This window comes from Anneissia japonica, unplaced genomic scaffold, assembly GCF_011630105.1.
Source record: "Anneissia japonica isolate Jap-2015-1 unplaced genomic scaffold, ASM1163010v1 scaffold288061_len129757_cov149, whole genome shotgun sequence".
In the NCBI taxonomy this organism is placed as follows: Eukaryota; Metazoa; Echinodermata; class Crinoidea; order Comatulida; family Comatulidae; genus Anneissia; species Anneissia japonica.
In genome coordinates this window covers 103,589-127,244 of record NW_022693355.1, presented here as the reverse complement: position 1 = coordinate 127,244, position 23,656 = coordinate 103,589, and the positions used below count along the sequence as shown (strand labels likewise).

Below are 23,656 nucleotides of genomic sequence, written 5' to 3'. Positions count from 1 at the left end.
GAAGTGTGAAATACTATTCTGTTGTATCAGCAACATTGTCCATACAATGCGATAACTGTATACGATGTTCAGTTTGGGGCACTCACTATTTTGCATTCATTTATATATTATGTTGTTGGTACTTTGTTTTTTCTGTTTCCAAATATTTTCACAATATTTTTCTCTTCCAGCGAGGCAGACAATGAATCCACAAATGTCAGGAAAGGATGTCCACTCTCGATCGTGGAAGGGTAACAGAACTTTCCAAATTATATATAGACAAAATGTTATCACTCATCAAGCTACCTGCAAAAAATTCTGGATATGAAAAATATGAGAAAAAGTGGTCCGTCAAAACCGGTGCGGTGGTTCCGACGGTCATGGTTTTGACATAATTGCCAGCAGAACTTTCAATACACAGCCTCAGTTTATATTATTTCAGTGGGCCTCAGATAAAATTTCTTGCTAATGAACAGGCGACTACATAATACCATCCTTGTATTCCTGTGCATAAAAATCAGTATTTACACGCTTTATCTGCTTAAAATACAACGTAACAATCAAAACACAGGTAAACACAGTTCAATTAACATGTTTATTTCTTTCATTGTATAGAAGTTAACAAAGTAAAATGTTATTCATAAAGAAAATCAGAAGCATGTCACCTTAATTCACTACATAATACCATCCTTGTATTCCTGTGCATAAAAATCAGTATTTACACACTTTATCTGCTTAAAATACCAGGTAACAATCACAACACAGATAAACACAGTTCAACTAACATGTTTATTTCTTTCACTGTATAGAAGTAAACAAAGTAATACCGTATGTTTTTCATTAAAGAATAATACATAATATAATAAATCTGCAGTATAAATATTTCAGAAGCTTGTCACCTTAAGAGCTTTCACCGGCTATAAAAGCAAAGAACTTATGGGCCCCCAGGATCAGCAGTTTTTTTTGGTTTTTTTTGCCAGGACCAAATCAGCCGAGCTGGGCCCATAGTGAGCAGATAGTGTAGTGGACATCAATGTTCTAACTTCACTGAGGTCCTAAGCCACCCCAGGCTTCCATGGTGAAGAGCCCAAAGATGCCTTAGCCAGGGCCTCAGGCTTCTTTGTATTACACCTGTTGTTATGGCTATAAATAACATTTGTGATGGACAAGCCAAGAAATATACAAGAGAATCAACTATATTAAAAATAATTAAATGGTTTTCTTTTTTTTTTTTTTATATTCTCTACCAATGATTTATTCTTTTATGTGAGTAGTAGACCTACGACTTAAATGTCTCAAAGACGGCACACTTTTGAAACTTGCATTTTAGCCCTCCAGCTGAAACACAAGGAGAGCAGTGATGGGAATTGAACCGGTGAACAAGAGATCTCCACAGTTCAGCGCACACACAGTGGCTACCTCCAGGTTAGCCGACTGAGCTAGCTGCTCTCTACAGGAGCTTGAGGGCAGTATATTATTACTTGAGATGATCAGGTAGGATAGTTCAAATATGCTGTGCATCAGTCATAAATTAGCATATCCCTCATTTTTTCTAAGTACATGGAATTTACACTGTATAGCAGTTTGTAATTTGAGTACAGGAATTCGCACTCAAAAGGAAAACACAGACTATAACAGTTTTAAAGTTTAAAAACTTTCTTGTGTTTTTTTTTTTTTGTTGTTCAATGTTTCTCCTCTTCTAATTGCTTTTGATCTATTGGTCTTAAAAACACCAAGTGTTAAAAGACCTTTTACAGGAAAAATCAATAAACGTAATTCTGTCTTTTCTATAGAAAAATGTATACAATGCACAGTTGAACTTGCCTAAGTTGAATCCAAAATGCCACTGAAATATTGTTTGACTTAATAAAATTCAATTTAAAGATTGTTAATTAATGGAAAACACAATAATTTGGCAATAAGTGGCAATCCTTTCACATGACAAACACAGAAACAAGATGCTCTACATAAACTAAGTCTCATTATGAGAATTATGGAGTGAAGCTTGTTTGGTTGTGAGAAAACATCCTGTTACAGAGGCAGGAATTGAACCCAGGACCCTAGGATTGGAAGGCAATCTTCACTACCAAGCTACAGTTTCCCCCCTCAAATAAAAGACCACTTTTGAGTCCGGGGTTTCCATGGTCTTTAGCAGCTTTGGTCTCTAATTAGAATAATAAAGATAAAAGACATCGGTTAATTTGGGACCACAGAAACGTGGTCTTTAATTGGAAGGGTGTTAAATTAGAGAGAGATCTGTATTCAACTCCCCGCTTGCCATTTTCTCCATACAGTTAATATTTATCTTCCAGGACATAAGGCGTAATGCACCACTGCCATTCACCGTCTTGGCTTGCCTCCACTACCACGATTTCACAAGTTGGATCTACTTTGGCATACACATCAAACGTATTCCCTGCTTGGCCTTGTAGTATAAACTTTGCATATGTTTTATCATTTTTATCAAATATTTCGAAGACCTGTGAAAAAACAAGACATAGTTGTTTTCGTGTTGTCTTTTTCTGTACTAGGATTAGTTTGGATTGGATTTATTCGGTATAAAATACAAGAAGGATGAACCATGAAAGTCAGAAGACTTATTTGGGGTGTTTCTGGTAGCGCCTAAAGCCAGGCACTCACTGCAGTGCATGGCGGTTGGACGACTGTCAGCTGACAAATCCAACTGTAATCCCTTTGAGTGCTGGATTATGCAATGCCAACTCAGACTGCCGATTGTTGATGGCAGTCTGAATGGATCATCATTAACAGCGATCTGTTGTGCAGCGATCTGTTGCGCGCTTTGTGGCGTTGCATTCTCCGACAACCTTTGGGACAATACCTAATCTTTTTCGAAGAGTGCAACATGTTTGTAATTAACATGGGCAAAAGTGAACACAAGACCAACTGCTGAAACATCTCCACAGACAATGTACAGTACTTTCAAAACTTGCTTTCTTCAGTATTGATAAGAAACCCAACACAAAACTAATCAGTTGTTTAACTTTAGAGGTATTTTTTATCTAAAACATGTTTTCAGATACCTTAATTTGAAAATGATCTTACTTCAGTTGTACTTGATTCAGCTTTCGCATATATCTATAAGTTATTTTTCATGCTTAGTACCACCAGACTCATTTTGTGATGACATTCACAAATATTATAAGAAATATTTGACTAACTAGAGTATAATAGATCATACCTTAGAGCTTATGGCTTTAGCAAGCTCCCCATACGTCATTGTAGCAGAATTACCAACACGGACTTGTTTATCAAACACTTTTATGTTAATGTAAGTACCTAATAAAAAGAAAATAGTTCATCAAACACTTGTATGTTAATGTAAATACCTAATAAAAAAGAAAATTTTTTTTTTTTTTTATTAAATTATATATGATGCATATGTCTTTAAAGCAAAATTGGTAGCCTATAATCTGAATGTTTAAATTGCTAAGATGTAGTCTATAATTTTATATTGAATCCCTCGTTACTATGAAAACAAATTTGTGATGCATTGGTACCAATCTACATTCCTTTGAAAAATTTTACCTGAAAAATTTCTGCTGCTTTGTGATTCTGTTCTGCAACGTGGAACAGGTTCTCTTATACCTTGGGTGGTAAGAAGGTTTCCTACTATGTTTCCTGACGCTGTTCCGATTCCAGAGGTGGTATTTTCAATCTACAAAAGTTAAATAAACAATACTATTATGGGACTATAAACCTTAGTTTATGGAAGGCAACTAGTTATCTTCAGGAATGAAAATCTCATATGGAAGGTAGTTACGTATAACTGTCTTCAGGAAACTGTAAGAAACCATAAACTTTCTTGAAAAAAAAACAAAACACCCAACTGTTAAGTTCTCTAAAGATCTGTGTAAGCTGAACTTGCTTAAGTCGAATACAAAATGCCATTTAAATATTGTTCGACTTAGATAAAATTTGACTTACTATTGTTGATTAATGGAAGAAACAACAATTTGGCATGTAAAATAAGAAATTATTTGACTTAGGCACAGTCAACTCAGGCAAGTTTAACTGTATATGGAACAAGCTAAGCGTTAATTATTCCAAAGGTGGCAATATCTATCTAAAAAAGTTCGCAAAAAAATGTTTATGGAATGATGATGATAATATTAATAATGACGATGATGATGGCAGCAATTAAAATGATGGTAACGATTAGGATGGTGATTTTTGGAGCCAGGATAATACTGATGATGTTGTAGATGATAATGAAGATGGTGGCTGAAAAAATGTTGAATTGATTAAAAGTAATAAGGAATATACTCAAAATGAGATTATGATTGTGAACAACAATAATAATGATGATAATGAATGAAGGTATGATGATGATGAGAATGATGAATAACACTATGATCTTAGAACAGGGATAAACAAATGAATACATAATAAATTACCTCCAGCTGTTCAGCTTGAAAATGGTCGATTGGGATAGCTAATTCTGTAAAAACAAAACATCCAACAAGTATAGAGTGAAAATATCGTTCATGTTGTATATTTTAGATATGATGTCCAAAAAAGAAAATAAAAAACCATCAGCCAACTGATACTAAAATTTAGGATGCTTTTGTAGTTTCTAAACATTCTGAAAAACTTATATTGGGTTTCTAAAGCGCAAATGGGCATGATAGTTTATTCTTATAACTCTGCTGCTTGCGATAACTAGCAGCCCTTGCAGATGCTGTTGATTCATAGTCAGGTGTTGATGGAAGAAACTGAAATAAATCTCCAGAAACACTTGATTGAGAACTGGAGCGTCGGTCAGGTGTTACTACTGGTGTACCTGTTGATCCTGATGTTCCACATCTGTAGGATTTGTCAGAAGATCTTGGTGTAGCAGGTAATCCTGGGCTATCAGATAGTTCTGGATGTGGCTCTGGTTCTGTTTCAGGTCCTGGCCCATACAGGTCCTCATCATCAAGCTGCTCATCATTGCAATTGAGGTGGCTAAATTTGTCAATGACATCATCCAACTCTGTGGAAAAACCTTGAGTGAAGTGTCCCAGTGCAGGATCTTGGGGTGGAATTGTTGGTGGAGTTGGTGCTTGTCCAAGAGGGTGGGAGAAGGTACGATTTTCAAGCCGTTGTGAACCATCATAAGGGCTGCAACTGTAGCGTTGTACTAGTGACACCTGGTCGATGTCACCAGTACATTCAAGGACTTCTGCTGGTGGCATCTGGTTGATCTCACAATCTCCCACATCTCCTGAATGTGGATTTTCTTCTTGTCGAAGAGGTTCCAAAATACAAGAAGTATAACGATCTTGTAATGAATCAGGAGGGGGTATTGGAAATCTTTTAGTGTCCATTTCACCATCTTCCATCCCATTATCTGAAAGGAAGAAAATAAAATGAGGTTGTTAACTACAACAACGTATTGAGAATGCGGACAAGCAAAGATAAAGTTCTAATGAAATAATAAAATTATCAATTTTTCAATAAAAAGTTATTGGCAATTTTATATATTATTAAAACAAATTTAGTTAAAGCCATTCTCATGGTCGACAACAGACAAAATTCAAGTTATTTTTATGGCAAGCACAATGATTTGGTTGTTACATTAACAACCAGACGAAATCAAACAATTAATCAATCAATCAATCAATCACTCTGTGATGGAACAATATTGTTTACTGTGTCTTTTCTTGTCTACTTATTCTGCATAGGTACAACATATACAGATTTAGCATTTCCGAACAAGTGTGGCCTGCTAATACTTTATAAGCTGTATATTCAAATATTACATCACACTCCACTGCAGCATTGGTGTTGTTTAGACATGCTGGATAGGCTGAGGCTTTGATATCTTAACCGTCATTTTAGGCATTTAACATGAGTTCTTTATAAACCAATATTGTATGTGTGCAAAATGTGTTATAATATTTGTATGTGTGCAAACTGCTGTTTTTTGCTCACTCAGTTTTCACCACGCCATTAAATAGTATAAATGAAGGAAGAAAGCTACTGTTGACACCATGGCCTTGTGTAAATATTTTGTGTCTAGACTCAACCAGCCTCAAGGAACATTTAAATGAAAGATTTCTCACTATTGTTACAATAAATAATAGGAAAATTGACAAACCCAAAAACACTGGATGTCCAAGGAGTTGAGAAGCAGTTGGCCTTGTATCAGTATCTCCAAAACCTACTATAAGAAAACCCCTAATAGCGGGATGTAAAGTTACTGGGATGTCTTCCACAGGAGGGGGTCTTGTTCCAACCTATTTAGATACACAAACAAAATCATGATATAAAATAGTTACAAACACATACAAACAATTATTGTAATCATATCTCCAAATAAATAATTGTTTTAGCAAGTTTGAAAAAAATGCATCAACACTTACAAGATCCACAAACGATTTCGAAAGTGGGAAACGTTTTATCCATGGTGGACTACCAGTGAACAGGTTGATAGCCGAGCAAATTGTACTCCACACATCGATGGTAGCATTGAATGCTTCACATCCTGAAAAAAACATACAAGTAAAGAATCAAGAAATCAGGGAATCTAGGAATCTTTATTGTTGAAAATACAACATGATACAATCAAAATTTGAATCCAAGGAGCTTAATGGACAAAAGATAAAGGTAAAATACATATTAAGTGTTGCAGTATATTACAGACATTAAACTTAAAATATATAAAAAATAAACAGAACAAACAGAGCATGTATAAGTAAATATAAAGCCTGTAAAAAGTTGATTATTGCAAGAAAGATATTTCAAACGGACTGATTAGTTCTTACTTTAATAATTATCAATTAAAATGCAATATCTTGAAATGTTCAAGTTCATTGGCTCTACTGTAAGCAAACTTACGACAGACTTCAGGTGCCATAAACAGCTTTGTTCCTCTTGGTTTTGAAACTTTTTGCTGACCATTGTTGTTAAGTTCCATGGCCAAACCCCAGTCAATGAGAACAATATCACCTTTGTAGGTCAGAAGAATGTTAGCAGCTGTCAGGAAAAAAGAGACATAATGAAAAATTAAACCAATGTAAGACAAGGTGTAATGCATGTTATCATGATGTTCAGAATTATTAAAACCAATGAAGACGAAAAGAGCAATCTATTTGAAACATCAATATACTCTCAACACAACAGTTTGTATCAGAACTATATACAGTATGTGGCGTACCACAAATTTATGTTTTCAGCATTTTTTAATGGGCCGCAACTTTTAAACAGTTTGTTAGAATAAGTTTGGAAATTGATCAGTGAAATGAGTTCTGTAGATTTAATAATAATAACAAAATCCAAAATAATCCAATTTGAATTGTCTCAATGGGATAACAGTAATGTGGAAATTGTGAATAGAAGGACTGGACAGTACTTACGTTTTATATCCATGTGGACAATGTTCATGGAGTGGATATATTCCAAGACGCACAGAAGTTGCTTGATCCACTTTACGATGATAATATGATCACAGCGAGGAAGTTCAGCAATCCTAACAGACAGTGGTCTAGATGGAATGTACTCACTGATCATCAGGATGTCGTTGCCATGACGAACAACACCCCACAGAGGTACGATGTATTTGTGCTCCAGCCTCATCCAGATGAGAACCTCAGTCACCACAAAATGTTTAATGGGAACCTGCACAATAGGAAGTATGTAAAACATTGGCAGGACATAAGCTGTAGTTTGGTGTTTAATAATAATAATAATTTGCGATTTGTATAGCGACTCCCGTTAGACCAACCTCGAGGCACTTCACAACAACGGAAGGAAACGGACAAGAGAATAAAAAACCATGAACCTAGACTAACAAAGAAAAAAGAAAACGCCTTAACGAACCAAACCAACACCGCACCGTTTATCGGCAATTTAAGGCGTAAAGCCCGCCGATGCATGACTCACAGGTGCTCAAGTGATGGCGGTGTCTAGCTAAGTAGTTAAAAGAAGGAAAAAAACAAAATAGTGGTAAAAAGTGTCTTAAAGGAATTCAGCAAAACATTCAGTGAAGAGGTGAGTTTTGAGTTGTGTTTTAAAAAGCTGAAGTGAGTCGGCGTTCCTGATTTCATCTGGAAGTGCATTCCATAAGGTAGACGCCGCAGAGGTGAATGCCCGTGAGCCGTATGTGATGGTAGTGCTTTTCGGAACTTTTAGAAGATTCTTAGAAGCGGATCGGAGAGAGCGTGCTTGCGTGTAAGGAGTCAGGAGTTCGGTGATGTATTCTGGAGCGAGATTAACATCATACTGATGAACTTTATAAGTCGACTTGAGAAAGATGGAAACACCACCGCCCCGGTGAGTACGATAAACGCTAAATGACCTAAAGTGTGGAAGCTGTCTCTTATACACATCTCCAAGGTTACGGACCTCTGTCTTTGGTTCGACCAGAAACTGATATGGTTGTAAAGACATGGCTTCAACTGCTCGAAAGCATGAAGAAAAACAAATTAATTCTGTTTTCTTGACATTGAGATGAAGCTTGTTAGCTAGAGACCATTGTTGGACACAGCCTACACACTGGTTGAGCTTAGTAAGTGAACTGGAGAGTTCACTTGGATGGAAATCGATGTATAGACTGGAATCATAATAGGTTATCAATATCACTGCATCATATACTTCCAGGTTTTGCATTACATCAGTCAGGTACTGTGTAATTAATCTCAATCTTCATCTGGTGCTGTCTCTTATACACATCTAGATGTGTATAAGTTGGCCGAGGAGACATCTCCAATGACGACAGATTGAGTTCGACAATTGAGGTAAGTGGCGATCCATTGGAGTGCCTTGTCTGTAATACCGAAGTGACTAGAAAGTCGGTGCAGAAGGATGGTGTGATCAACAGTGTCAAAAGCCGAAGAAAAGTCCAACAGGACGAGCAAGGCGTCGTGGCGCTGGTCAATTGCAGTCAGCAGATCGTTTTGAACACGGAGAAGAGCTGTTTCTGTGCTACAAAATTGACGATAGGCAGACTGCATTTTTCCAAGATCGTTTTCCTGGAGGAAATATTTAAGTTGTGAACACACAATCCTCTCGAGTACCTTAGAGAGGAACGGAATGTTGGAGATTGGCCTAAAATTAGACAAATCCTCTGGATTCAGGTTATGTTTCTTAAGGATGGGTGTTACATGAGCATGCTTGATGTTGGTCGGAAACACACCAGTCCTGAGAGATTCATTCATAATATGAGTTATGATTGGTGAAAGCTGGTTGTGATGACCTTTCAAGAGAAGTGTAGGAATGGGATCGAGTTCACAAGATTTATTTCATGATGCCTTAATCACACTTAGAACATCATCAGATGCAACACAATCCCAGCCACTGAGGCTCGAAGGTGGGTGCTTGCTAGGAGGGCGGGGCCACATGATTTAATGAGATTCCTATGATGTTCTTGTTTGTATTTTGTAATTAATGAGTTATACTCTCTGCAGGCTATGTCAAACAAATCCTTGTGTATGGCAAGTTTGTTCTTAAGTCACCTTCTCTCCATTTGTCGCTTGGAACGTTTCTTAGCCCTTAGCACGTCATTGTACCATACAGCATGAGGACGCAGGATAATTTTCCGGTCAGTGACAGGCGCATGCTGGTCTAGAATATTTCTCATGACACAATTATATTGCTGGACTAGGATGTCTAAGTTTTCAGTGATATTGTTCAGAAACGATGACTTGATATCATCGGAAAACTGCTGGCTATCAATGCACTTAATGTTACACCTGCGAACATAGATGACAGCAAGAGGAGGACGGTAGACATTGATATTAGTAGTGATAGCCACATGATCAGAAGGAAGGTAGGAATGTGTTTTAGTTGAGGAAATAAGACTACTGGTCCTGCGAGAAATGAGGAGGTCAAGTGTGTGACCTTTCTTGTGCGTGGGTGTGGTTATGTGCTGCTGGAGATCAGCAGAGTTAAGGATCTCAAGAAATGCACCAGAATCCCTGTCATCTATGTATGTTGTCAACATGAAAGTTGAAATCGCCAGCGATCATAAGTTCAGTATTGCAGAGAGAAACAGATTCCAGCAGAGACAAAAATTCATCAAAGAAGAGGTTAACCGATAGTTTGTTTTTACTGGAAGGAGGTGGACGATACAAAACTAATAGCCTCAAACATGTTGACAAGGACGGACTTGTGACTGTCAAGTCAAGATACTCAAAGGACTTATAAGAGTCAACATCATACTGATGAACTTTATAAGTCGACTTGAGAAAGATGGAAACACCACCGCCCCGGTGAGTACGATAAACGCTAAATGACCTAAAGTGTGGAAGTGACTTCTTGATATATCAGACAGAGCAAAGCAGTCGCGCTCGTCACCCGAGAACCAGGTTTCAGTTACTGCCATGATATCGATCTTATTTTCGATAACAAAATCACAAAGTGTATGTGTTTTCGTCCTTAAGGAACGTGAATTCCACAGTGCAAAACGAGATGGAACAAGAGATAAAGGTGGTTGGACAGTAGGGATAGGTATAAACTGTTTCCTCTATGTACAGTAGAGGTATAGATCTATGTACACGGCGGCCGGCACGGCATCCTCTTGAACGAGACCTAAATAACCCAAGCTCCTTAAGTTTGCAAACAAGTGAGTCAGTAAGAGGAGTAGGATTGTTCAGAGTAAAAATTAACTTCCTGGAATATGAAAAACTAGAAGTGCCAGCAAGGTAGGCTGACACAGATCTGTAGCCAAAACCAAGGGCACTTGGAGCCCACTGGAGTCCTTGAATGGCCATGTCACACAATGGATAATGCAGGCCTATGTGGGCCTAGAAATAACCAAGTAAAACTGACAAAGTTAGGCAAAAAAATCTAGTGGCTAAGGCGACTTATCTGTTCAAAATGATAATAACACGTCAGTAAGTAAATCACAGTGTAATAAACCAGCTAAATGTGATGGTAAAAACGGTAAAGTAACAGAGCACAATCTACTCTTATGCGGCATGTCAAACAGCGCATGTCATGTTTACAGTACTTGCCATTCTAATGGACCATTCCGCTAAACCCCGCCCCTTGGATATTGTTGCTATGTTCCCACAAGCCATTAAAGTATGCAGGGTTCATATGTTTTTAAACAAGCAAATTTCCAGGACATTCCAAGTCAAATTTTCCAAATTTTAAGTACACATTATATCGCTTAACAGTAAAAAAATGGCAATTTTACGATTGATTATAAAACATGTATGCTGTATTAATTTAAAATGCATGTTGGTTGAGTTTATATAAGTGTTATCTAACTCTTTAATTGAGATGCGATGGATCTGTCTCTTTTTCTCACAATGTTAGGCTTGATTGACATCCTGGGTAAGGTCCATTCATGGGTCATAGGTTAAATTCCTGAAGCCACCATTTGGCTAACCATGTATATAAATCGATAACAAAAATTTATAGTAGCACCAATTTATATAATTACACAGTATTCAACCAGTAATCTTATTAACATTCATTATTAATTCAATTACGTATCATTTAGTAACAATATAAGCACGTTATATCGTCATTACAGACTTATAAAATCCGCATACGCCTTAAAACTAAAAGAAAGTGCATACTTTTGGAGTCCGTACTGAGCCCAAGAAATTCGCAATGAAAATATAACGTGTTTATAACAGAATAATAAATGAGGCAATTTACTTTCTGCTACTACAGTAAATACAGAAAATATTTATTAAATAGTTATACAGTACTAGTTAAAATAAAAAAACTTACGATCTTGCAAACAAAATACACTCCTGTATCGAAACATAAACAGACCTTCCCAAAACTACCAGAGCCAAGATAACGCGTTATAGAAAATTCTTTGCAAGGTCTATAAAATCCACAGTTTGGCATTAATCTCTGTGGAAGAAAACAATATCCATAAATTCATTCATCCATATAATTATCTATACATTCATCCATCTTCTCCATTTATACATTTAGTCCAGTCAATCTATGACAAAATCATGATAAACCTAGAACTAACTGCAACAGAAATAATTTTTGCGGAATATGTTTCTGAAATATACACTTAATAACATACTAAATGTCCGAAAAAATCCCATCGGGGGAACATTGTTTAATTTTAAAGATATTTAATGAGTTAACATCCAACGTTTATTGTGTCACATCGTACGATGGCTGCGTTGAAGCGTATTAAGCCTGTTGTTGCTAACGAGGTTAAATGGTTAAAGTATAATGGACGCCCGCACGCTAACGCAGTTGAATGAAACAAGACACGTTGTGTAACACAATGATTAACAAACACAAGTGGCTGCTGTCCCGATAACGAATTATTTTTTTCTTTTTGTCAAATAGGTAGTTCGTTATATTGGTGTCCTAATTATTATATCATTTTGATTTGTATTATTTATAATTCAATAATTTCCATTGGCTTAGCGAACATCATTCAATCAAAAATACCAATAGCATAATTTTTAATAATTTCATCAATGAATTCAGTTTAGTTTGTCTTCGTCACATAAGTTAATGATTTTTTTATGTAGACTGAGAAAAATATATTTATTTAAATTTCCACCTCAAAAAATCCCATTTCCTGCGTACGTCCGTCACGGACAACTTTTCCGCCATTTTTTCTGCAACCACTAATGTTAGAAAATTAAAAATTTATATGACAATAGTACTAACTGGAATGTTTAATATTGAGAAAACATGAATCTATAACCTTTTACTGAATATATTAAGCAAGGAAGCTATCAAAATGTACGTCCAAAATTATGGAATTGCTGTGTTGGCAATCTATATGAATAACTCTTTTGTCTATACACTTTACTCAAAACAAATCACAAATGGTAGACTTTCATTCATTTTTACCAAGGCACTGTAGTTTTATAAACTTTCAGTATTATGGGTATGCCTTGTGAAGTGGCCTCGAGTGCATTAGCTCAACCCGCCCTCAATAAACTAACGTTACGTTATCTCACTATATTAATTTCATTAACACATTATCAAGGATAAGTACTGAGTGTTTAACACTGCTGTCCTTGGATTCAATTATAGGTAAACGGATTAGTTGCCTTTTTTGAGGTTTTAATTGTTCTTTACTGCCGAAAGTGCGGTATTCTAACGTTAGTTTAAAGAGGGCTGGTTGGCCTAATGTGACAATATCAAATAATACAAAATCTTACTCTATTGAAGATAACACCATCATTGAATTCACTATCAGTTGTATAATCGTTGCACATCCCATCAAGCACTTTTTTATGGCATGTTTCCTTAGAGCCATAAATAACACCTGGTTTGTGATGGCTGGACACATGTCTGCCTCTGGCAGCAACAAATTTTCTAGTGTCCACTGTGTCCACGTCTGGGGAAGGGGTAGTTTCCATGGCCATAGGTTCACTGCTACTACCTGCTTGCTTAAACTTTTTCTTGGGTATTGCCCCCTGGCCACTGCTGGAACGGAATCTTTTAAGCTTTTCATAACATGCTTCCACCTCTAGGTTCTTCTCTGGAAGACTCTTGTCTACAAGACAAAAACAACAATACATTACCACAGAATAACACTTTGGAGTTTTAAGAAGAAATTGTTTTATTCAGGTTTTAGAGCATACTTTCAGTCCATCCATCAATTTCTATAAAATAATTTATTGAATTAAATGAAAAGTTATTTGGAAGATTGATGGGATCAAATATGTTTAAAACTAACATTTATAACTAATGGTGGCATTTCTCCATATCTAGTTTAATTCTATGTGATTTATCTATAAGAGCATACTATATAATTCCTTGAAAAATCGAAGGAACTCTACCTGATACAGTAGCTCAGCTAGTAGAGTAATCAAAATGTTATTTAATAATTGAGCTCAAATCAGAAGTTAAAAAACAATGATCAAATAACAGAAAATAAAAAGAGCCCTGACCTATTGCAGAAACATTTGAGTTAATGTGAGCAAATTTTCAGGTGATTTATAAACTATTGAACTAATATTTACTATTTGCTCGCTCATACTCATCGTAAAATGGGAAAGCAGATGAGTCATCTGATGACGTACTTGACTCAAGTTCTTCAAAGGCATGCAAAGTCAAATGGCAATTCTTGCATGCAGTTTGTCCCAGCTCACATTGGTGTAAATGCTTCCAAAAGCATTCGCCTCGTCTGGTAAATTCTGTTGGCTGTTTGCATACACCATTTTTTTGATCTCTTAGAGATTTCATAAATTTCTTCAGACACTTTGAAATGTACGCTGGACTCTGTGAAATAAAATAATATGTTAATGACTTACCATTACATTATTTAATGATGAAATTGAATTGTTAAACCCTAATAAAAGTTGTTTTTTAGATACCTAATGATAATCTAGTTACTATGTAATATACTTAAGTTTACCAATTATTATCATTAAAATACATATCATTATACAATAAAATATTATAAAAAACAATCAATAATCATTTTAAACCAAACTTCTAGTAAAAGCTAAAAGAAAATATGCTCATCTAGACCCACTTACATTTACCAATAGATCCTCCTGTTGCTTTTCCTTGTCCTCATCCTTTTCCTCTCTGTCCTCCTCCTCCACCTTTTCCTCTGTGTCTTTCTCATTCCCCTCCACCTTTTCCTCTGTGTCTTTCTTCTCCTCCTCCTCTTCCTCTTCCTTTACCTCCTCCTCTCCTTGTGTAGAAGATTGGTCTTTTCTTCCATCTCCATTACCTCTTCTCCGTCCACCGTCTTCATCACCTCTCCGTTCATCACCAGCATCTCCAGAACCACTAACATCACTAGAATCCCCACCAGTGGTAGGCTGCTTTGGTTTCATAATAAATCAAATGAGATGTGTAAATTTCAACAAGATATAAAATGCATAGGGCCAACTAAAGAAAATAGATTTCGATTTGAGAAAGTAGAATTTGAACGTATAACGAATTCACTCATTCATAACTGTGTGAGTTCTTTGTTCTACTGTAAATCAATTTTGATTTTTGACGATGCATACACGGAGAACTGGAAGACCGACACACTAATGTTTAATTGTACAATCCTTGTTCTCTCTGAACATAGATTCCGCCAACAACCATTTTAGATTTCAGAAGAGAAGATAGCGCACAACGTTCAGACATGCCAGTTAAATAAACCTGACATCATTATGTTGTACATCGTCACAATCAAAAGCTCCCTAACATAATCCTCTGTGACTCATTAAGCAAGCAAGGACAAAATTAACTATATACTTTTAAAACAATATTAAATATTTTTATTAAATGGGAAAAAAAAACAACCTCCTGTTGTTGTTGCTTCTGCTGTTTTTGTTGTTGGGAACTTTTTCCTTTTGAATTCTGAGAAGAACCTCCGGGAACCTTTCTTCCACTGGCTTTGTTATTTTCGAGACTCATACCTTGAGACTCAGAGTTCACTTGCCGTGAATGCGTGGTCAATGGAATATTTTTCTCATGTCTGTTGTCCACGTATGAGGGTTTAAAAGTGGAAGTCTCTCGAAGAGCAGAAGGACAGTTGAACTTATTGGATGCTGTCACTAGGGAAGATTTCTCATGCTCAACTACTGTATCTTCTTCACTGATGCATATGTCTTCTACTGTTAAAGAGATAGTAAATTATTAAACTGTAATCAAAGTCCAGTCAACCATCCCATTCTATACATTCCAATGTTATCAGCTTTGGTTGTGCTTGTTGAATGTAATGTACTTTAAAGTACTAAATGTAATTACAAATAAGAGAAATTTAACTTCTGTAACATGTTTACTTTAGTAAGCTGTTATTTGTTTTAACCATATCAGTGGCAAATCCAGAAATTTGAAATCCACAGGGAACAGGGAAGGACTTTCACAGATAGGGGGTTAATACCATTTTAGCCCAAACATGGTTGGGACTGAGGTACAAATTTTGTTTTTCACATATTTTAAATAACAATTTAGGCGTGGGTGCACGTGTGTATAAGAGACAGTATATATATATATATAAAACGAAATATATAGAAATGTTATCTTACGTGATTCATTGGGTTTTTTGCTTTTGGGAACTTCTGGCTTTTTCTCACTGTAATCTGGCTCATCCAAGTGAACAGTCAACTCACTCGCATTTTCTGGTTGCTCCCCGTCATCAAATGAATCTTCAGTAGTTGTAACCGGGTCCCTAATACATATGCTTTGCATGTTTGGAATGTCATCACTGAATATGTAGACCGTCCCATTGTGATCTATTCTGAAAAAAGCTTTCTCCAGTTCTCTAAAGTCTTCTTTGCTTCCTTTACACTTGACACCAATGTCTACCACCAAAGGCTCCCCATCTTCAGTATGACAACGCTTTACTTGGGGAAACAAAGCAACTTGAATTCCACAGTTATAACACACTTCTTGACTTTGAGACTGAAAGTAGTCTACTTGCTGGTCATCTGGCATAGCAGGCATCTTCTATCAAAAGAAACAAGTAAAGCAAAATTAACAAGGGTATAAATAACATACACAATATACCGCATTTGACCGAGAATAAGACTAGGCAGGGGTTTGAAATTCACTGAAAATTAGTAGGTAGGTTTATACTCAAAAATTGCCCCGACACGTCATGCCCGAAAGTGCATCATCACATTCTTTAATATAAAATCACATCGGACAGCAACCACCAGCACAGTGTGTGCCTGAATTAAGGTTTCAAACCAAAGAGTAATGACTACATGTTCTCACAATAAATTCAATTTAACTTATTTTTTTCAATGCCATATTGTCTCTAATAAACAACTCCTCCTTTTTTATCATTGGCCAATGAACCTTTCATGAGTGCCCAATCTATTTACACAGAGATAAACAGAGGTTTCTTACGTTTAGAATGGGTAACAATTATTTACAAATATTAAAATTACGAAATTTCAACTTTAGCTGCCGATTACAAACAACTGGAAATGCCTGTAATGCAACGCGCATTATACAAGGCAGTCTGCCTAGGGAAATCTCCATTACTCTCGCGTAACTTAAACGGCTGTATATACAGTGAGTTATAAAGTCTGTTAAATTTTTCCAACCGTGTGGGTTTCTACAATTATTTATTAAGTTTTATTTAAATTTGATATAATAAAATACTTAGTGAGCATATGTATCTGCAATTCAAACAATCATTCTGGTTAATAAAAGCCGATATTAAGCTAAACATTTTGGTAATTCTAGGCCTAACTTGGCCTAAATCACTACTATACTAAATGTAATACCAGGTGATACAATGTTTATTAAGCATGGGCAGTTTTATAGATGACGTATGCCTTTCTACAGTTAAATTTTAGTAAAAAAGTATAACTTCAAGAAAACTTATTATTTTTATAGGACACAATAATTTCGCAAATTTTTATTCTAAAACCATAACACTGCACAGCCACCCGGCAACCGGACGCAAGTTTAAACCAGTTCACGAACCGCCATGTGCGTTTTGTCAACGTTTGTGAAGCTGCTCACGTGATATCGAGCACTGAAAAAAATAATCGTTTGATATAGTCGTGAGCGAAGCGGGTTTAAACAGGAACGTTTCAAATGTTGTTTATGAATGAACGTAATATGAAAATAATTAAACAACCAAAACCATAGCTTGAATGTTGTAGAAAATAGGAATCCTTACAGCACTGTAGCGAGTACATAATTAGAAATACTACAGTAGGCCAGAAAACCAGTCCTACCTTAAGCTAATTAATATTATTATGTTATATATTCAGAGATTAAGATATTTATTCACTTCTCTATTAAGCGCCATGGCACTTTAGCAACAAAAAAAATGGTTTGGTGTTGCGCTTATTCAAGAGCGGTGGTTATTCAAGAGCGGTGGTTATTCAAGCGCGGCGGTATCAAAGAAGAAAAACTGATGAGGGAGGGAGGTTAAATTTTTTTTCTTTGCTAACCCGCCCCCATTTTACCGATGTTCACAAATAAATCAATGGTTAGGGACACATATAAAGTCATAAGAATTGAATCAAATTATATTTGAAAAATATGTTTTTGTTGTACCAGTACACATATTTGCAAGAAATCCTGAGCTTTTCAAGTGAAAAAAGATGGCAAAAACGACCATTTGAAATAAAAACAAATGTTGATTAAAAAGAAAATGAATCAGAATTTCCCCAAAAGTGATGAGGGATGGGGTGATAAACTAATTTTTTATGGGGCCTAATCATGTTATTAGAGTACAGTACATAGGAATTTTCAAAAAATTCTAAATTTACCAACTTGGAGGTATTAAAAATACTTCATTGATTTGATACACATATGAAGTAGCACTACTTTGTAATCTGCCCATGAACACTTATGACTGAATGAGTAATGCCACTGGCTTGCACAACTCGTGACTTGCTCATGAATTCTGTACAATTTCGCGCTACTGTAGAATGGAGATTCCCCTAAAATTTCTAGTTCCCCACTTACAGTAGATCATGGAAACATAGGATATAATAAACTACAGATCTATGACTGAATGAATGCATGACATATGCCATTTTAATAATTTACAAAGTTACGTCTAGGCCTAAAAACAAAAAAATTAAGCCTTTTTAAAAATTGAACACATAACCCAATTACTGTATGCTTAAATCTGGTTTTTTATTCAATTTGGAGGTGAAAAAAACAGCATGCCTCCATAGAATTAATTTTAACATTCAAACTGGTGAACATTAACTGTCAAAAGTACAATAAATAATATTTTGCACATAAGCCTGGTTCACGTAGAACTTTATCTAGATATACCCATCTTGAAACATGATACGATAATCCCCTAATTGCGTTCGATGCCAAGTTAGAGCCAGATAAACAGCCAGCCAGTTTCAGGCCGTCGACGTCACACGGTGGAAAGGCTCGTTTAATAAAACATCTACTGTATTTTATGAACCTCTATTACCAAGTGGTATTCGTTCAAAAAAAATTGTAAACTACTGTAGAGAAGGTATGAGTTTCCACTACCTAACCTAGCCGACCAGTACGAACCAACGACAGTGCAGCAGCGTGTTCTATCGCAATCTAAGTAGTAGATTATCTAGGCCCTAGCTACATTTACTTCGATAAAAAACAAATTATTTTAATCGCTAGCTAGCATTCTTCCATTTAACAAAATATTGTTTTAATTTTCATTAAAACGTATGTATACTTTATGGACCTTTCTGTCCTGTTTTGTAGTTTTTAGACCGCTCAATTGTGTTGTTCATGCACTTCGCGAAAATCTAGCTTCCCGTGTCAAATAAGTTGCTGACTTCCACACTTTTTTATTTCGTCATCATAAACATGTGCGCTCATTTTAACGACTGGCGTTGGTGGTAGTTCGTTGAAATTGAATTAATAGCGACTATTATAGCAGAAATGGAAAAGATTGAATTGTCAATAAATAAATACAACAAATCTGATTTTATTATTAAGAAAAATATACATTATCACTTTGAAAAACCTACGCAATCGGACTTTTTAACGTTATTACTTGGTCGATGATGCAAAGGGCAAAGGTCATTGGTAATATCGACTATTCGTAAAACGGACGTTTGCTGGGTTTTTAACCATAATATTACCCAGACTAATGAGACTACTTCGATGCTGTTGTTAGCATTGTTGAAGTACGTTGTTGCCAGCCAGAAGATGATAATATGGTGGTACAATACAACAACACTGGCTTAGATGCCTACATTACGTAATCGTGTCCTTGTAATCCGAGCCGACTTTACCGTTAAGCAAGTTAATTTACCGTTATTCTAGTAAAGTTAAGTCACTTAACTTAAGTGACTTAATTCCTTTAACTAGCTATAATTGAGTGGTTCACATCAAACTTTTAACTAGTTAAGTGGATGTATATCTAGATAAAAGTTCGACGTGAACCACGCTATAAATAATTAGTAGAGTTAATCAAAAAATTCGCTTCTACCATCATCACATGAATTAAGTAATTATTGACTTTATCATGATTACAAAGATTAATTGTGATATGCTGTACTGTAAACAGAGGATTAAGTAAATACACCCACTAAATCAATAAATATTATACCATCATCACTGAACCATATATTGAAACATTAGAATATCTTATTCAAACATTACAGGGAAAAGGAGCCTTTTTATAGCTAAAGGAAAAGAACATTTCTTATTTTCCTAGTTTTAAACTATAACAGAGATCTGTACAGTAAACCAACATTATAGGTTTTTGTACATTGTAAAATCTAGTTTAAACAAATCCTTAAAAATTTAATCAAAACACTTTAAATTGCCAATTATTCAAAAAAGAATCAAATAAATAAATACTGTTTTTTACAGAGTATTTATTATAAAAAATCCTTATACTGAATTACCAGTTTTTTTCAGGCTCAATAATACTGTATTGGTTTTTTTCCTGGTAATTGGTGAAAAAAAACCCTATTTTTTTTAAAGTTTAAAAATTATATGTGGCCACTTAGTTATTCTAGTTGCTATTGTTACGACCCAATTGGCCGAGGCCGAAATCACCTCTCAATAATACAATAAGCCAAACTAAAGTAATTCAACAGGATATTTATTTAACATAATCATGCATCCCTTATACATAATATTAAAAACTAAAGTAAGTTTTATAAAACCTGAGTCTTCTTCACGACGCCCGTTGTATCGTCACTAACTTGCTTTTGTGTGGCATTTGGAATGTTCATCTACGACAACAAGTTCCACATTCCCTGCGACTATTTGCGAAAGTTCAAATTCTCTGCCGTAAACCAACACAACATAACGCATATCCAACAAAGTAATAGTTCTCCTGTCAATAACTGAATAAGTTAAACGAGGCAGGAAACAGGCCACTTATTTGGTCCTTATCCATTTACATCCGCCTAGCACAACTTTTGCTTTCGAACGATATCCTCCTCGTACCCTTCGTCATTCCTCCTCTCCTATCGCCTTCTCCCGCTTCTCCTGCCACACCCCAGTTTGCATATTCCTCATTTATTGGTCGCTTTCATATCATGCAAATTAGCATCTACCTGTTGCTTCATTGGTTATCGTGTTTCGCTCCACATAGCTATGACACAATTCGCTGTACCGTTACACTATGAACATGCTTTTTTGACATTTGGAAATTTGAAAGAATACTTGATTAAAAACCTTGTTACTGTATTGAGTAATATATTTCCATATAATATTATATATTTTATAAAAATAAATATATTATGTTTTTGTATAAAAACAAATATTTGCCATAATTCATCAGATATAATGAGTGAATGAACATTCCTTTTATTCATTTCAAAAAATTTATCAGTCATTTTAATGTTTCACTATTTAAAAATAATTAAAAATGCTTGTCTGTATAAAGTATAAATCCAAACTAAATGTTCATAAAAAATGGCAGTTGATAAACATATTATTATTACTGTAGAGGTGTTATGTGTTAGAAGATTGGCGTAATATCTCCAATAAAATGCCAAACAATTATTACACCCATGTATAAAACAATAAAAACCTATGGGTTGGAAATTTCTGCAAAATATTTTGCAAAACAAAAACTTACAATTAGCATCAATTCATCTAATCTTTGTTCAACTGTCAACTGACTTTACTATTGACCTCATTCATGATATTGAGTTATGCTGTTTACCAGGGAAGGGAAACATAACTTGAAAGAACTCTTCTTTTTTTTTAATGAGGTAAAAAGGAACGCAACACTGACCTACAAAAATGAACTTGTAAATTAACTCGAAATTTGCTACCAGTTAATAAATGTATCAATTGACTCTTTAAAACAAAATGGCTACCATACTATAGGGTGTAGTTTACAACATACTAAACGACAAACGGCAAAGGTCATGAAACAGGTGCCTTTGTTGCACACATTAATGTGCTTTTAGAAACCTGTTGAAAATCACATACCACAAATCACAAATTATTAAATAAAAAATTAAGTAAGTATATGAATAATTTTAATGCACTAGTTAGTTGATAACTTCATTCTAATTTGTTTTGGGTCTTTTTTCTGCATTTTTATAAGCAGTTAGACATGGCCTATGCTAGCCTATGTGATGTTCATTGTAATACTACAAAACAAAATCCATAACATCAATTTAAAATCAAATTGTGAACATACTTGCCTTATACTTAACTAGCAGGTGATTTTATTGGTAGATTAGTTTGTTTTTAAGTGTGTAAGTATGATTGATTTGCATGCCAAGTGAAATTAGTACCCTTATTTTGCTTTGTTTTACCGTACCGTAATTCTCGGCTAGGCTGTACGCCAAGCCATTGAGCCATTGACTGTGCTTATCTGGCTCATTAGCGTAAAAATACCACACAAAAGGCTAATTCCAGTTAGACGGCTTAAACCAGCCAGCTTCCTATCCTGGTAACAGTTATAAGTCCTTGATTAAACACCTTAGAAATACAAAATAAAATTAACAGTTTTTAAAATGTCTACAGGGTCCTACCTTTGTCAAATTGTACTGAAAAAATGTACGTTTTCAAAATCCAGAAAATGCTGCAAACTATAAAATACTTTCAGATCCACAAAACTAATTGTACAGTAAAATGAATGTCAGCGCTCAGTAGCCAATAAATCTGCCAATATATAACAGACTTTTCAATGCTGAATATACACAAAAAAAGTGTATAAAAAAATCCTCTTCAATCATCGTCTACCGTCCTGCTCTATGCACACTGGACAAAATGGCGACCTGTTCACTCTCACTGTATTATGAACGTTGTGAGATAGGTACGTCACACTTAAATTGCTACGTCACATTTACAGTAGTACATTGTACTTCCTGTTTACCAGTCTGTTAACAATGTATTTTAATTTTTAAAGTTTAGCCACCACTGATGCAGTGTTGTATTAAAGAATGAAATGTACAAGAAAAAGGGTTAAATTTAAAATTACAACAATCAAGCATGATCACAGTACTTTATTCTACTAATATTCCAATAACTTTTAATTTTGTAATGAAATTTATAACATGAGTCTAATTAAATATCTTGAAATAATAAAATATTTTACATGTAGATATTTAGCAATCATGAAAATAGTCTTATTCCTTTTCAATAATTTGTTTCATTTAAGTATCAGTGATTATTATCATTTATTTTGTCATTGCTTAATAGCAGAACAAACCAATATTCGCTTTTAATTGAAAAAAAAACATGTGATATGCCTAAATATGCAGTCCATCACGTATGTAAAATGCAGGAGAGCACTAAATTGCTCTCCTCGGATTACTAAGGAAAAATTTCACAGCTATGAATAGATGCCCCCCCAGGGATGAATTCAGGTGTCTAAATTGGGGGGGGGGGGGCAATTGAGGGACAACACTACCCTAAGGGATTCGGCATTCCCCCTAGAAATTTTGTTTTCTAGATGCCCAGAAATAACTTCTGAGGCCTTTTGGCATTCAATAATTTCTTTTTCTTTCTTTATATTTTTTTATTTCCGAAAGGGAAAGGGCAGCTTGGGCTGGCTTGGCCCTCTCCCGCAAAACTGCCCTGTATGTAAGTCTACCATTACTATTAATTTCTTCTTCTTCTTCAGGATTTAGCGCCAACTTCAAAATGAAGGCTTCGGAGCAGGCTTCTACCGCAGATGGTAGTCTCAACCGGAAGTATCATTTTAACAATAAACTTTGCTTTCTGGGTTTCTGCCTTGACATTCTGTCTTCATAGTTTAATCTCATAATGCACTGTTAATGTTTTTGTTCAAATAAATACACCATAAAAATAATAATAATACAGTAAAAACTTCTGAATAAAAACATTTTTGGCAAGTCACTCAAACTGAACAACTTACTAA

General features: G+C 35.3%; 1 protein-coding gene across 1 annotated transcript; it reads right to left on the bottom strand.

Moving 5' to 3' along the window:
* Positions 1–587: 587 nt before the first annotated feature.
* Positions 588–22,496, bottom strand: LOC117100705. Its single transcript, XM_033240493.1, has 16 exons — positions 22,305–22,496; positions 15,903–16,323; positions 15,175–15,488; positions 14,409–14,699; positions 13,890–14,148; positions 13,083–13,420; positions 11,665–11,793; positions 7,338–7,599; positions 6,820–6,957; positions 6,345–6,466; positions 6,080–6,218; positions 4,781–5,329; positions 4,395–4,438; positions 3,526–3,655; positions 3,179–3,276; positions 588–2,459 (listed from the first exon to the last, which is right to left on the bottom strand). Exons 2-16 carry the CDS (start codon positions 16,318–16,320, stop codon positions 2,274–2,276), a joined length of 3,417 nt encoding a protein of 1,138 aa, XP_033096384.1. The 5' UTR covers positions 16,321–16,323; positions 22,305–22,496; the 3' UTR covers positions 588–2,273.
* Between the last annotated feature and the right edge of the window lie 1,160 nt (positions 22,497–23,656).